The sequence below is a fragment of the Schistocerca serialis genome, chromosome 6 (assembly GCF_023864345.2).
Source record: "Schistocerca serialis cubense isolate TAMUIC-IGC-003099 chromosome 6, iqSchSeri2.2, whole genome shotgun sequence".
NCBI classification, from domain to species: Eukaryota; Metazoa; Arthropoda; class Insecta; order Orthoptera; family Acrididae; genus Schistocerca; species Schistocerca serialis.
Window position 1 is genome coordinate 531,437,707 of NC_064643.1, and position 17,865 is coordinate 531,455,571.

At 39.0% G+C, this 17,865-nt stretch overlaps 1 protein-coding gene across 1 annotated transcript in view; it reads right to left on the reverse strand.

Moving 5' to 3' along the window:
• Positions 1–13,623: 13,623 nt before the first annotated feature.
• Positions 13,624–17,865, reverse strand: part of LOC126484968 (uncharacterized) — a 33,590-nt gene continuing 29,348 nt past the window's right edge. Inside the window, exon 3 of the mRNA XM_050108570.1 lies at positions 13,624–13,787. Within this exon, the coding sequence (XP_049964527.1) occupies positions 13,624–13,787 (164 nt within the window). The remainder of the gene's footprint in view (positions 13,788–17,865) is intronic.

Genomic DNA, 17,865 nt, shown 5'->3' on the forward strand with positions numbered 1-17,865 from the left:
ACTCTAGATTAATTATCTTCTGGTGTTTCGTGTTTTTTCGTCAGTGTACAGACAGTATCCTTACATCCATGTAAAAAGCTATAGCTTTCTCCACTGTGCCAAATACACTCATATTCATAATTTAACGATAATTCCAGAATGCGGTGCCACCCAACGTGGCACTACACAAAACTCGAGCCAATAGCATAGGCACATAAGGAACACGCACTACACATATCTGTAAGTCCACGGTATTGGTGATAAGTTGAGAAAACCGTCCCGAAACACATGTGCTACAAAACGTCACAGTTTCCTGCGCATGTACCCCGATATCAATATGGGATATGATCACCATGCGCACGTACACAGGCAGCACAACGGGTTGGCATACTCTGCATCAGGTAGTCGAGCAGCTGCTGGGGTATAGCATCCCATTCTTGCACCAGTGCCTGTCGGAGCTCCTGACGTGTCCTAGGGGTTTGAAGACGTGCAGCGATACGTCGACCGAGAGCATCCCAGACGTGCTCGATGGGGTTTAGGTCTGGAGAGCAGGCAGGCCACTCCATTTGCCTGGTGTCTTCTGTTTCAAGGTACTCCTCCATGATGGCAGCTCGGTGGGGCCGTGCAGTATCATCGATCAGGAGGAAGGTGGGACCCACTGCACCCCTGAAACGGCGGACGTACTGGTGCAAAATCACGTTCCGGTACACCTGCCCTGTTACAGTTCCTCTGTCAAAGACATACAGGGGTGTATTGTAAGTAGGCTGTTTAGATTTTTATATTGGTAACGCCTCGTAGCGCTCTGTATGAAAATCACTGGCTGTGCTGTGTGCAGTCTGTGGCTAGTTTGCATTGTTGTCTGCCATTGTAGTGTTGGGCAGTTGGCTGTTAACAGCGCGTAGCGTTGCGCAGTAGGAGGTGAGCTGCCAGCAGTGGTGGATGTGGGGAGAGAGATGGCGGAGTTTTGAAATTTGTAAGACTGGATGTCATGAACTGCTATATACATTATGACTTTGGAACACTATTGAGATAAATACATTGTTTGTGCTCTATCAAAATCTTTCATTTGCTAACTATGCCTATTAGTAGTTAGTGCCTTCAGTAGTTTGAATCTTTTATTTAGCTGGCAGTAGTGGCGCTCACTGTATTGCAGTAGTTCGAATAACGAAGATTTTTGTTGAGGTAAGTGATTTGTGAAAGGTATAGGTTAATGTTAGTCAGGGCCATTCCTTTGTAGGGATTTTTGAAAGTCAGATTGCGTTGCGCTGAAAATATTGTGTGTCAGTTTAAACACAGTCATGTACAATTGTTCAAAGGGGACGTTTCATATGTCGACCCTTAGCCGAGGATACCTCACTGGAATCTTCTGATTTTTTCTTGTAGTTTGTGTAATTAGTGTAGATTTTGTTTACTGCGATTGCTAGCGCGTAATTGTAGAGAGAATCTCCTTTGTAATTGCAGTCTTTCATTGTTGTACAGTAAAACAGGTGTGGTATGCATGTGGTTTTGCACCAAGTATTTTGCAGCTGCGCTTGCAATTAACTAGATATCATTTTCAGTGCTATGTTAATGTGTTTTCTTATTTTTCTCTTCAAATTGTGCTTTTCTGTGTTGTCGTGTGAAATATTGTGACAATAATGGCGTGTGAAAAACGTAACACTAGGCTCCAAAGTAAACTGAGAAATAATAGTGACGACGAGCGTAGCTTATCAGCGCCGCCGAGTAATGAATTAACAGACGTTCAAAGTAGTAATTTGGTAATTGTGCATAGAGAAATGGAGCGGGCTGCAAATAATGCTGTAGGCAGTGAAACAGTTAGTGAACAGGGAAGCATTATCGATCGATCGGTCGGCAAGAGCTCGCCTCAGGAATCCGAAATGACAGGACACAATCTTGCAAATACTGTAGATTCAGGTTTTGCGTCCTCACCGTTTTCTCAAATAAGTCAAGACACATTTTCTGCTTGTCAAAATGTGAATGTTGCCGGTGCAAATTCTCTGCCGAAAAGCATAGAGGAACAGATTCCAGACACTAATACATTATTATTGCAATTAATGCAACAAATGGAACAAAATCAGAGACAAACACACCAAAAGCTTCAAAAGTTAAACACAATGGAACAAAATCTTCGGAAGTTAGACACCACACTTGAACAAACACGTGAAGATTTCAAATGGTTCAAATGGCTCTGAGCACTATGGGACTCAACTGCTGAGGTCATTAGTCCCCTAGAACTTAGAACTAGTTAAACCTAACTAACCTAAGGACATCACAAACATCCATGCCCGAGGCAGGATTCGAACCTGCGACCGTAGCGGTCTTGCGGTTCCAGACTGCAGCGCCTTTAACCGCACAGCCACTTCGGCCGGCGCGTGAAGATTTAACTACTGAGTTACATAACATTGAATCGAAATGTCAAAAAGTCTGTAATGGCGTAAAAACACAAATTTGTGAGCATTTTCAACCTATTTTTTCGCGGCATGAAAATGCATTACAGAATCACGAAGCAGCCATAAAAGAACTGCAAACCATTGTTCATGAAAATCATGACACCTTGTGGGCTAAAATTGACTCACTTGCATCTACCGATTCGGTTATGCAACTTGCAAAAACTCGGGAAAACTTAAAGGACATAGTAGATTCGATTTCAACACAAATGGACACTCTGAAACTTGGTTCAGAAAAACACACTGAGGAAAAGTGTTCACTATTGGAGAAAGTAGCCGAACTTTCGGATCAGTTCACTAACTTATCTACGAAGGTAGATGATAATCTGAATGACACAAAACCGGTAGACTTTAATGACACAGAAGAGTGCGAACAAATTAGGAAATTCAAACAAAATCAGAATCAAATTAATACGCAACACCAAAGAGAAATCCGGGAAGTACAAGATCAACTGACTCAGGTAATACAAGAATTACGTATTTCAAAGGCCATTCGCACTCCAATACGGGAAGAGGGACATAGAAATACGGAACAGCCACAAAATAATAACTCAGGGCATTTCGAAAATTATGAAAGAAATTGGCAAGGTGCACCGAATTTTGAAATGGAACCGCCGAAACGACGTAACAATGACCGATATGCGACTCGCCGACATGATGATTTTGACTATAAGCTATTCATTACTACACGTAAATTTAAAACATTTAAGAATTCTGGCAACGGCATTCATCCACAAGCATGGCTCCATCAATTCTCTCATTGTTTTCCTCCCAACTGGTCATTAGAGCACAGATTAGAATTTATGTGTGGCTACTTAGAGAATGAACCAGCTGTAAGAATGCGATCGGTCATTCACGATTGTCACAGTGAAGGAGAATTTTATCATGCCTTCCTCTCAGCATATTGGTCTCAAGCTACACAAGACCGAGTAAAACATAGCATCATAATGATGAAACATTTCGAGCAATCTGAATTCTCCAGCCTTGTGAAATATTTTGAAGACATGTGGCACAAGAATCAGTACCTGTCAAACCCATACAGCCCCTCAGAACTCATCCGCATTTGCTTAATCAAATTACCTGAACATTTACGACATATTATTTTGGCAAGACGTTGCAAAGACGACATTGAAGCTTTTCAGGGACTCTTACAAGAATTAGAAATTGACACTGATAATCGCGGAACGCGAAAACAGGAACACAACAATTACAGGTCACATCCTTCGCAATTCTGCGATGAAAGAAATAATAACTGGACATGACAAAGCTATTCTTACAACACAAATCGTGACCAAAACAGACACCACCCGTATGACAACCGTTGGCAGAGTAGTAATAACTACAGGGAAAGATCACCTCTCCGCGGTAATGACTATCACAGAGACAATCAGAGAAACAGACAATATGGGAACCAAAATAAATATTATCAAGGGAGACAGAATAACTTTATACGCAACGGACCAGCGCGCAGTTACGATGCAGGGAGAAGTTCTCCACCACGTGACCGACAAGAAAGAAACTATGGAATCTACCGACATGATGACAGACGATATGATCGTAACTACAGACCTGAATTGCATCAGAACTGGCGGGATTCAAACAGAGCAGGGCCCTCTCGACAAGGTGAATTTGTAGAAGTTAGGTCTCCAAATCCCAATAACGACGCGCGCCAACAAAGAGATAATAGGCAATGACTGATACCGCTGGCAGCCACGAAACGTACGTATGAAACTGACGACGCAGCTGCCGTAGCTAGTAATTACGTAACAATGGAACACATTAGGGACATCTTACTCCAGGAACACGACGTAAAACATAACAACATTGCATATCCTGTGATTCACATTACAGTAAATGACGTCAAATTTACGGCATTACTTGACTCTGGCAGTCCCATTTCAGTAATTAGTGAAACAGCCTTTAGCAACTGTAACAAATCGAACGATTGCCCCACACTTCCGTACGTAAGATTAAATTACAAGGTGCAATCTCTGGAAAAAGTGTAGATGTACGCCAACAAACCAACTTAGAATTCTTTTGTCAAAGCCACAGCTTCTCTACGAACTTTCTTATTGTTCCATTTTTGTCGACGGAAATTATACTGGGAGTAGACTTTTTGAATGAATACAAAGCAATCTTAAACTTTCACGATGCTGAAATAAGTTTAGAGAGAGAAGGTAAGTCAATAGCTTTGAAATTTGAAGATTGGCTCTCAAACCATGACGAGGAAATTAATCGGCTTTATCTTCTGTTAGACAACAGTTCGGAATTTTCTACGGAACTAGACACTAACAGTCACTCTGCAAGTACTGACAGGGATGATACCGACGGCATATTTGAAACTAATGAGTTAATTCAGAATAAAATTCAAACAATTGACAATTGTAATGACAGTGATAGGCAGGACCTTTTTGAGATTTTACAAGCACATTCCACAGTTTTTACTCACAAAACAGGAACAATCAAGGGATTTCAATACCAATTTCGTGTTCGTGAGCATACTAAATTTTGTGTTAGACCATACGTAATTCCAGCACAATTATAGGGACCGTGTTAGAACAGAAATACAATCTATGCTTGACGAGGGCATTATTGAGCCTGCAGTAAGCTCATACGACAATCCATTATATGTTGTTGAGAAGAAAAATGGATCGATCAGGCTTGTCTTAGATTCGAGACAAATCAATACTATCATTATTCCTGAAACAGACAGGCCGCAAACGTTGGAAGAACTTCTTCAAAATTTTAATGGTGTAAAAGTGTTGTCTTCCATTGATCTCAGATCCAGCTTTTATCAGATCGAACTTCATCCAGAATGTAGAAAATACACAGCCTTCCTTTGTTTCGGCGTTTGTTATCAGTTTCGGAAACTTCCTTTTGGTTTGAACATTTCTTCGGCAGCATTCATTCGCGGGCTAAATTCCATATTACCTGAGTTCTTAAAACGTCACATCACCTTATATGTGGACGATATTGTAATACCAGAAGCTTCATGGGAACAACATAATCGCATCCTCAACAGTTTGTTACGTATTTTTGCAGAATCTGGAATTACAGTTAACTTGGAAATGTCTGAATTCGGTACGTCAAAGGTGAGGTTTTTGGGATGTATTATTTCTTCTGAAGGCATCCAGCCGGATCCTGAAAAGTTAGAAGCAATCAGAGCCATTCCAGTTCCATCCACAAAAAAACAAGGCCGCAGTTTTCTAGGTCTCGTAAATTTTTACCGTCGTTTTCTGGATATGCAAATTCTTGTTACACCAAAACTTTGTTCTCTCACTGGAAAAAATACTATTTGGAACTGGGACGAACAAGCACAGGTGGAATTCAATTCTTTGAAAGAATCGCTACTTAACGCGCCAATACTAGCTCATCCAGATCTGTCACAAGATTTCTGACTTAGCACGGATTCTTCTAAAGTCGGTCTTGGTGCCCATTTATTTCAAGAAGCCATAGAAAATGACACTACCGTTCAGAAAACCATTGCTTTTGCTAGCCGAGTGCTAACAAAATCTGAAAAAAATTATTCCGTTACTGAATTAGAAGCTTTAGCTATCGTTTGGGCATTTAACAAATTCCGTTTCTTTCTTTCTGGTAAGCACGTAAAAGTATACAGTGATCATCGTGCATTACAATTTCTTATGTCTTCAAAATTAAATCATGACTGGTTAAAACGGTGGGCATTGTTTCTGCAAGAATTCCACTTCACAATAGTCTACATTCCCGGCAAGGAGAACATTGTTGCGGACGCACTGTCACGCGCACCGGCTGGGCTTGAGAAAAGTAACACAGAAGGCAACCTCGAGAAAAATTTCAGTATTCTTTACATTCAGAAAGTCGCCTTTGAAAACTTCATCACCACATCTTTAAAGGACATTGCTCGTGAACAAGACAAAGATCCTATTTGGAAAGACATCAAAAGCAAATGGCATGAAAAGACACACACTCAGATTCGGCATTATTACCTGGTTAGAAACAACATACTCTGCAAACGCTGCACTGTTGATGACAAGCTATGGGTACTTTGCATTCCAGACGATTTTGTTAATAAGCTCATTTGGTACACTCATTTCAGCTACGCACATTTTGGTCCACGAAAATGTTATCATATTCTTCGAACGATTTGTTATTTTAACAATATGGAAAAGAGAATTCGAAGAGTCTTGTCTATTTGTAAACTTTGTCAAAAGGCGAAACCATCTACTATCTCACATCATGCTCCGTTGTTTCCTATTATTCCTTCTAAATTAAAAGAATTTGCTGCTGTTGATCTCTTGGGGCCGCTTGTTAGAACATCTAATGGATTTTCGTACGTTCTAGTCGCTGTTGAACTTACTTCAAAATTTGTTTCTTTCACACCGTTATGTAAAGCCACTGGACGGTCTGTATCCAACGCCTTTGTTAAAAATTTCTTACGTGAAGTTGGACACGTTAGTAAAGTCATTTCAGATAACGGACCGCAATTCAGATCTGCTGTTTGGTCACGCATGCTTCGGAATCATAAAATCAAACCTGTTTTTATTTCATTGTACTCACCACATTGTAACCCATCTGAACGGATTATGAAAGAAATCAATAAGCTTTGCAGACTTTATTGTCACAGAAAGCATCAGCATTGGGACAGATATTTACACTTATTTCAAAATGTACTGAATGAAATGCCTCATGATTCCACTGCTTTACCACCTACTCCTGTACTGAAGGATGAAGAACCACCGAACAGAATCACAGAGCTTGTACCTTTCCCGAATACACGTAAACTTCGACACAAAGACATAATTGATTTGGCTCTTAAAAATATAAAATCTGTAGCAGACAAAAGGAGAAAACTACACGGTAAAGCAAATGCAAAGAAATTATATCTTGGTCAGAAAGTTCTCATTAAAGCCCATTCATTGTCACATAAGAAGAAACACTTGGGTCACAAATTCTTTCTAGTTTACAATGGACCTTACAGAATCCGTCGTATACCACATGATAATTGCGTTGAAGTTGAAACTCTGCGTACTATGAAGAGTAAAGGTTTACACCACATTCACATGTAAAACCATTTATTGAAAGATAATCTGCTTTCTAACTTAGTCTTTGCCATAAAATTTTTCACTTTACATTACTAGTATGCTTTGTCAGACTTAGAATCTGTTAATATGCAACAATGTTTGAAGTTAAATATCCAGTCAAGAACCAAGAGAACTTATTTAATAAGAAATTACGAATGCATTGTTATTGTGAACAGACGACACAGTGTTATTGTGTGTGTACATTCTTGCTTGTTAGTTGCACAATTACGTAACGACTATAAGGCTCACATTCTTAGAACATTTACCAGTACTGCTAATGAATTTTAATGCAACATTTTGGTTTACTTGAAAATACATTCTGGATTTAAAGTATTTTCTGTGAGATACCAGATGACACAGTGGTTAGTTTATGTGACAGCTACACGATTTTATCACGACGCTACTAATGAGTGACAATTTACAATGTTGCTTTTGCGGTGTTTCTGTTTCATATCTGCACAGTTTTTCTGAATTATTCTGGAATGTAAAACATGTTTTAGTAGTAACTTTTGTGGTATAGCTACAATGAGACAGCCTCGTAGCACAACAATACGTTACAGCACAGTACTTTCTTCATCACGGCAATAAGCGTAATAACTAAGATATCTATATGCGAAGCATTTCACTTTTGTGTATCATGAGGTAAGTACATTGACTTCTGCAGAACTTAGCTTTCAGAGGACGATAACTACGACACTTCCACAGAGATTATCTTACAATAAGACGTACGGTTTAGCGCTACAGTACACGTATTTGAGTGATTAATTTTGTACCTAAAACATTTATTTTTAAAGATATTTGAAGTACAATGATACAAAGGTTTTCCGTGATAAATTTCATTCCATTGCTGTAATCTGTAACACCTGAGGGTATAATTACATTAATCCTCAGGGGGGTACACGCTTACTTTGTGTACCATGTGTGTGGCAAGCACAAGGAGCCCTAGCTAATATGGTATTTGCTTATACAACTTTACACATCGGTACCATATTTCTCCAACACAGAATTACACGGCTACCTGATCATTTAACTGAGAGACAAACATTTTTTTTTACTACATCAGTGACACATGTTTACGCAGTTACACAGTTGGGTAACTTCACACTTACGAAATTGTATTTTGTCTGTACTTTGTGAACTGTTCATATTTTTTCGGACCCATCGTGATATTATGAGAGCTTTGAATGATATATTTGGTATGGGATCACGATTTTTAAAGTATGTTTGAGGCAGATGACACTTTTGACATGAGCAGAGATTTTTTTTTGGGTTTTGAAATTATTGGAGGAAGCTACGACGATTTTGTGAGTTGACCGAGGTGTTATGATGTTATTATTACGATGACTATGTGTATTATGCTGTTGCGGTATGTTTATGATCAATAAGCTGATGCTATATGAGTTATTTGAGTATGATACGTATCTGTTATGATGAAATATTGAAGAAGTGTCAACGAATAAGGTAAGGAATTATGAGTAGTGGTTAGGGACTCTGGTTTGTGAAAAAGGTTGTTGGAAACCAAGGATCATACTTTAAGAGTTATGAAATGTATGTAAATGTGTGAATGTATTAAATGCCGACGAAAATTTTTTGGACTCTGTTATATCAATAGGATTTTGTTTCTACAGATTTGTAACGCAAATTCTTGACCTGCGAAATATTTTTATATGAGGCTGTCACTGTCGTAAATATTTCCGTAAGAAAGTTAAGTGACCACCTGCACGTAATGCATCGTGGGCAGCTGCGCGACAGTTGCCTGGAAAAAGCCATTAGTGTGTGCCTTTCAGAGACACAGGTGGGAAAAAAAGAGGCCATTCTCCTCGTTATTGACATTCCTTTCGCAAATACGACACGCTCAAACTTGAAAACCTATGATTATACTGTGGAGCTCTTCATTTATGATATTTACTAAAATGCCTACTGAAATGATGAGAAACATTTCATGGCTATTGTCTTGCTAGTTGAGAGAAATGCCATATGGCTTGCTTTATGTATTTATTTACTCATTTTGTTTAATATCTAGTTTCTAGCTGCACTGCAGCATTGGTTAAAATAAAATTTAATCGATGTACTAATATAAATATTTTATGCCTACAGATCCAGTAAATAATTTTATGATCTATTCAAAAAAACGAAGGAGCATAAAAAGACATTTCCCTTCACAGGAATTGCATACGGAATTTTCTTTTCAACTACTTGGTAATTTTTTTGGTAGAATAGCTTCTTGTGGTGCACCACTTTAATTACATAGACATTAAGATGTGAATATACATTTCCCTTGTCTGCATTGTTGTCTTTAGTGTACTATTTTTTCTGCTTGAGCTTTGTCATGTTTAGGTATAAGTTATTGCATTTGCTGCTGCTTTTTGCCAGGCATAGTGCTACTAAATTTCACTTTGTATTACTCTGTTAAGCTAGTTTTACTACTGATTTATTTTTCTTGTTGCTGCACATTGGCTCATATTAGTTGCAATGTTCCGTTGCTTGGTAATTTAGGTTTACTGCAGCTTGCTTTGCAATTTTCCATTTTTTTTGTCATTGCTGTTTGTGTTAATTGTTTTGTGCTGCTGCATTGCCTCGTCCCTTAGTTAAGCATCTGAGCTCAGTAGATTTAAGTTAGCTTAAGAGGGGGTAGCCTATAAGAGAATGAGTTGCAATGAATTTGAAAAAATGCGCTGAGAGGCTATACGAGAAAAGTACAGGAAGCAGGTATAGATAGGACTTTTTGGAAATAATGAAGAACGAAGGGAGATCTCCGAGAAGTAAAGAAAGGTTTGTTTGCAAAATACTGCAGTAAAACAAATCCTGTCCTTTCCTTGAGTTATCCCACTATGTGTTTGTGTGCACTTGTGTATTTATGTTCTTCCTGTCTTTATATGTTTATCTGATAAGACTTACGTTCTAGAATTTTTCTAATACTCAGCTGCATGAACTATGATGAGGAATACTGTTATCTTCAAATATAATTTGCATTAATAATATGTTATTTACTTTGTAAATATGTTAGACATTATTAATACTGTTCTGTTTTAATGCTCATGTGTAAAGTTGATGTTTCAAAAATTATTCTGATCTTTTATGTATTTACTTATGTCATAATTCCTGTAACACTGATGTGTATGTCTATTTCTTTTCTTTTGAAAAGCTTGTATTACTACAAATGTTATCTGTACTATTATGTTCTTTAATAATGTTTTTTGTACCTTTGTAATTATATTCTTATATTGTAAATTTACAATAATACAGACACCAGTTCTTCAAATTAAGTTACATTTCACTGCACACGTTTCTGTTGGTCATAGTAATGCACAATATGTGAGAAGTTGGGACTGTTAGTGTTTGCACATGTGTTAATAATTCAGCAAGGGACTGGATAACAGCATTGCTGGTTCTAAGGACAATTCCAAAAACTTTGTGAGTGCAAAAGTGGTGGTTATGGACTTGCTATATTGTCTGAAAGACTCTTCGATGGTGATTGTGCACCTTCACAGTCGCAGCAGATGGCTGCTGGCCATCTCTACAAGGACTACAGTGGGTCTGCATCTTTGATGACCCACTAATACCATTATTTCTACAAAGACTACAGTGGGTCTACACCTTTGCTGACTCACCAATACCATTATTTCTACAAGGACTGCAGTGGGTCTGCACCTCTGGTGGCCCACCAATACCGTAATCTCTACCAGGACTACAGTGGGTCTACTCTGTGATGACCTACCTACCAATATTCTTCAAAACTTCGAATGACTCTGCTGTGGGTTTGCTCTATTGTGGCCCATTACTTGTCTGCATGTCAAGAGTCAGCACTGTCTTTCCGTTGGAAGGACAACACTACTTCTTCAAGACTGCATGGAAATCCAAACTTCCGTGTGCATTTTCTTTTACTGCTCAGACTTTGAGAAAAACACTGCAATTTTACTGTGATGAATGATCAGGACTGTCTTTATGGGCTGTGAGAAAATTTTAGCTTTTGACCAACACTGTATCAATAAGTGTATGCATTTGATGTCTTTCTTACTGTAATTATGAAAATTTTTTTCAAATCTATTGGCCAGTGCCCAAAACAATTTGTAAATTTTTTTGTGGGGAGCATGGGGGCTATGTAAGTAGGCTGTTTAGATTATTATATTGGTAACGCCACGTAGCGATCTGTATGAAAATCACTGGCTGCGCTGTGTGCAGTCTGTGGCTAGTTTGCATTGTTGTCCGCCATTGTAGTGTTGAGCAGTTGGCTGTTAACAGCGCGTAGCGTTGCGCAGTAGGAGGTGAGCCGCCAGCAGTGGTGGATGTGGGGAGAGAGATGGCGGGGTTTTGAAATTTGTAAGACTGGATGTCATGAACTGCTATATACATTATGACTTTTGAACACTATTGAGGTAAATACATTGTTTGTGCTCTATCAAAATCTTTCATTTGCTAACTATGCCTATTAGTAGTTAGTGCCTTCAGTAGTTTGAATCTTTTATTTAGCTGGCAGTAGTGGCGCTCACTGTATTGCAGTAGTTCGAATAACGAAGATTTTTGTTGAGGTAAGTGATTTGTGAAAGGTATAGGTTAATGTTAGTCAGGGCCATTCCTTTGTAGGGATTTTTGAAAGTCAGATTGCGTTGCGCTGAAAATATTGTGTGTCAGTTTAAACACAGTCATGTACAATTGTTCAAAGGGGACGTTTCAGTATGTGCGTCAATAGTAATCCCACCCCACACCATCAAACCACGACCTCCATACAGGTCCCTTTCAAGGACATTAAGGGGTTAGTATCTGGTTCCTGATACAAGTCAGATGAAAACCCGGCGACAATCACTGTTCACACTATACCTGGACTCGTCTGTGAACATAACCTGGGACCACTGTTCCAATGACCATGTACTGTGTTCTTGACACCAGGCTTTACGGGCTCTCCTGTGACCAGGCGTCAGTGGAATGCATCTTGCAGGTCTCCAGGCGAATAAACCATGTCTGTTCAGTCGTATGTAGACTGTGTGTCTGGAGACAGCTGTTCCAGTGGCTGCAGTAAGGTCCCGAGCAAGGCTACCTGCGGTACTCCGTGGCCCTCTGCGGGCACTGATAGTGAGATATCAGTTTCCCTGTAGTGTTGTGCACTGTAGACGTCCCGTACTGTAGCGCCTGGATATGTTTCCTGTCTGCTGGAATCGTTGCCATAATCTTGAGATCACACTTTGTGGCACACGAAGGGCCCGTGCTATGACCTGCTGTGTTTGACCAGCCTCCAGTCTCCCTAGAATTCTACCCCTCATAACGTCATCAATATGTGTTCTTTGAGCCATTTTCAACACACAGTCACCATTAGCACGTCTGAAAATGTCTACACACTTACTCGCTGCACTGTACTCTGACATGCACCAACACACTTCCGCGTATGTGGACTGCTGCCAGCGCCACCGTGCGACGACCGCAGGTCAGATGCACCGCATGGTCACACCCCGAGATCATTTAAACCCTCAAATCGCCCACTAGAGCGTTGTTTCACAAAGTATCAGCATTATCTTTAATTTATGAGCATGAGTGTAAATACTAAACGAATAGTTTGGGTCTGTGAGAAAATAAGCTATAGATTATCAGATATTAAAAATACAGTAAACAAAGTATTGATGTACCACTGACTACTCCATACATTCTACACCAATAATAAGCTTTCCAAAATACTGGTATGCAACATGAAAACAAGAAGTGATAAATTTTCGATCGTCGTATTTACAAGATTTAATTTGAAAAGTAGGATGTTTTGGTTAGAAGTAATTTGGTTTTCAGTCAGATTACATGAGCATCTAAAGGTACTCTGATAGAACACACCGTATACATCTGCAATAGGCAGTGATATGACCAGTGACTCATTTTCTATGCCATTGACAGTAATGGTACAGATTAAGTCAAGGTCAGGAAATGAATATTTCTTAGTAACTTGAGACTGTAGTATGGAACTCGAGAAAAACAGCATCAACGTGAGTTCCGCAATGAAGTGCCTTCTCGATCTCTTGAGCCAAAAGATCATGCTGAATTTCACATGACTGTTGCATGAGGAAATAGTGTTGATCCCGAAGTAAAAGTTGTTTGCTCTGCAGAGAGGTTATTACAAACAGGCGCTGTTTCCGCGAACTGTTGTCGCCGAGCGCCACCTAGGAGACGAACTGCAGCAGGATGATGGTGTAGCTGGCAATGGTGGCGGCCATGGCGGTCAGCAGGTGGGCGTCCACGGTGAACAGGCGGCAGGCGCTGAAGGAGACGGGACAGTGGCGCGCCTGCCGGGACAGCTGCCGAAGCTGCAGACACACCTCGGGGCCTGTGGGCAAACACAGAGCGCAGGCAAGTGCTGTGGTCGATGTAGAGCTGCTACACTGTCAGCCAGACGAGTAGGAAAATGTGCTCACTATAGTATTATATATATATGTATATAACGATTGTTCCCCTTTAGGAGAGCGATTGAACTTGAATTCATAATTTCATCTTCGGATGTTTTTCTTCTTTGCTTCCCAAAACCTCCTCATCCTCTCAGAATGCTCCTTCTTCCGTTCCTCTGTCCATTTTTTACCAGGCTGACGCGATGTTCTTTCCCCAAACTTCACACTTGTGATTTTATGCCGGCACTCGGTGCGACCTTCGAGATTTTTTATGTTGATCTGCTGTAGATCCCTCTGGACTTCTTTCAACCATTCTGTGTCACATTTACTCCTTCTTATAATATTGAATAATTTCTTTGCTGTTCTGGAGTCTTCCATCCTGTAGCTGTGTGTATAAAATTTGGCTCGGCGCTTTCCGATTTCATCTGTTGCTATGTTGATCTTTCTATAGAGTTCGTTTTGTGGTCTCTTCATCCAAATGCCATTTTTGTTGATTGGACCGTAAATCTTCCTGAGAATTTTTCTTTCTTGCTTTTCTATTTCCTTAATTTTTGAATGACCATCAATCACCATTGTTTCAGCTGCATAGATTGCTTCTGGAAGAATCACTGTTGTACAGTGCCTTAATTTTGCGTCTGTCGAAATGCACTTCTTGTTGTAATGCGTCCATGTTAGCTTGTAGGCCTTCTGGAGCTTGGTGATTCTTTGTTCATTGGCAATTCGGTTTAATCCTGAGGACTGTATAGTTTCAAATGGCAGACTTCTGCAATTTTACCATATTTTGTTATTAAAGGGGATTTATTTTCTGGCTGCCTTTCCATATGTTGGGTTTTTTCATAAGATATCTGTAGTCCGGTTTTTTGTGAAATTTCATGTAGTTTTTCCACTGCGTGAATCGCTTCTGTTCTGTTATTGGTGATAATTGCAATATCGTCAGCGAAAGCAAGGCACTTGACTTTAATTCGGTTCTCTTTCTTGATACAAATTCGGATACCCTTTACGTGAGGTTCCTATTCCCTGATTATCTTTTCTAGAACAATATTGAAAAGGATTGGGGATAGTCCGTCCCCCTGTCGGACTCCAGATTTGATTTCGGAGGGTTCTGATACTTCGCCCATGAATTTTACTTTGGCCGTTGTTCCTGTAAGTGTCTGTTCTGTGATTTTTCGTGTCTTTCGGTCGATCCCAAATTCTTCCATGATTTTAAACAGGGTTCCACGGTCCGCAGAAACATATGCTTTCCTGAAGTCGATGAATATCAAAATGCAATTAAGAATACACTAGTGCAGGTAAAATTCGCGATGGATAGTTGTAAAATAAATAAGGTAGAACAGAATAAAATGGCTGTAGCGGTAGAAAAGCTATTAAAGAACAAGGTAGAAAAAGCAAATAACCAAAACAGGAGGGATCATTTGACAGTAAAAAGCTTGAATAATAAATTACAAGAAAGTAATGCAATTGTCACAAAGGCAGACAAAGGGAATTCTGTTATTATTGTTACAAAAGAAATGTATGTATAAAAAAAACTCTACAATTTTTTCAAGAAAACGGTATTACATCAATTGCGAGAGACCCAACGAATGAGATTCAAAGAAATTTAAATGAGAAACTTAAATCACTTTCAAATGTAATAGCCCCTCGTGAGATACAGTATCTCAAGGTAATGAATCCAAAAATTCCTAAGCTACGATCACAATTCAAGGTTCATAAGCAATCTAATCCCATTAGGCCGGTAGTTGATGGGAGAGGGGGCCCTTTGGTGAATATTGCGAAAAAATGCCTAACTATTTTGAATATGCATTATAAATTTGTGCTACAGTTCTCGATTAAAAATAGTACCCAATCAGTAGAGAAAATAAAAGATACAGACACTATGACGTTTCTTTCGCTGGACATTGTCAATTTATATACGAATATCCCGATTGAGGAAACAATACAAATTATTGACGCTAATCTCAGAAACCACAGTAATATGTCCAGCGTGGAAATAAATGAGTTCATAGAACTATTATCATTCTGCTTAAAGTATAACTACTTCACATTTAACGACAAAATTTATGTCCAAAAGGACGGACTCAGCATGGGAAACTCTCTGTCAGGGATTATGGCAGACATATTTATTAACTATCTTGAACTGAAATTACTAAAAGGTTTTCCAACAATAGCTAAAAAGATCGTATACTACTATAGATATGTAGACGACACGCTATTGCTTATTAATGGCAGTCAATCTGATATTGACGAAGTCGTCAGTACATTTAATGGTTTACACAACAAAATTGCTTTCACAGTTGAAAAAGAACAGAATGGAGTCATTAATTTTTTAGACCTAACCATTAGAAGGGAAAATGGAAAACATACATTTGACATTTACAGAAAATCAACATTCACAGATATCATCTTAGATTATGGTTCACAACACCCTGACCAACACAAAAAAGCGTTTTTCCACTTTGCATTGCATCGTATGTTCCGATTACCATTATCTAATGAAAACCATGAGAAAGAGTTAAACATAGTTAAACAAATTGCAAGAAATAATAATTACCCGTTGAAATACGTCATGAACATTTATGAGACAAGCGAAACTAAAAATCAAAAATTTATCACTTTGCCTTTCTATGGTCCCATTAGCAGTAAAATTGCCAGAGTATTCAAGAAGAGAGATATTAATGTAGGTTTCTCGACGACGAACGGATTAGGCGTGCTTTTAAGGAATAACATTCATGAACGCAACGTCTTACATGAATCAGGTGTTTACAAACTTACGTGTGCCGCGTGTAAGGCAGGTTACATAGGGCAAACCGGACGAAAATTAGAAACAAGGTTCCGTGAGCACGTTGCACTTGAGAGGAAAGATATTGCCGAAAAATCGAATTTCGCAGCCCATCTGGTAGCAACTGGTCATACAACTCCAGATTTGACATCGCAATTGATGTTGTTGCACAAGGGTAAAAAAAGGTCGCTTCCTCGACCTTATGGAAGAGATGGAGATCTTTTGTCATAATAAAGCTCCAGATATCGCTCTACTTAACGAGCAAACGATATCGAGAAGCACACAGTTTTGGGAATGCTTCTCCGATTTCCAATGAAAAAAGTCAGCTTGTGGCCAATTATCACAATTAGCAATTCGTAGTCAGTTGCTTGTTATCCCTTATATACAACGCCTCAGTCATAGTTGCTACGAGAACACTTACAATGGCCGCTATTCCAACTATCTCAACACATAGACACACATGTTTCGGTTTGTTTTAATAACATTACTAATTTCGGTTTTTTTGAAAAAGATGCTCCTTTTTTGTTCCGTAATTTGCAGAACTCATGGACGCCTACTGAACATAATTTTACTACAGTCGACATCTCGTAGGCGTTGACACAAAGTAATACGAACCCGTTATCACTTTACGTAATTATTTTTAATGTATGTTAACAATTCCTTTGCTGTTTGAATAAGTGCATAGCCTATGTTTAATTTCTCTAAAGTACGATGTATATTTTTGGTATAAGTGGCACTATTACCTGTCCTTCCTCATGATGGTTTCTCGTTGTTTGATGTATACTACCTGTTCGCACCTTATATTTTCAAATTTATTTCAAATACACAATTAGAATTATAGGTACTTCTTAAGTCTGCTTGTATTTCATATGGGTCCCACTACTACTATAAGTTATGTAAAATCAAATAAGTTTATTAATATTCAAAACCGGTTGCTTGGCAACTTCATTACTGTTTTACAACCTGTGAATGTACATATGGGTTCTGACCCAGTGCTTATGCGAAAGCGTACAACCAGTGATGGGACGAATGATACCCAGTGCTTATGCGGAATCGTACAACCAGTCATGGGACGAATGATATGTACATTATCACGCCGTTAAATATGATAACAAAATTGTTTATCCACACCTACAAACATTTTTGTAATGAACATTTTGTTTCATGGATTTTTAATTACTAAGTAATGGCAGTTTCGTACTGTTACTATATTTTTTATATATTTGACTCCTTAGTCTTAACGT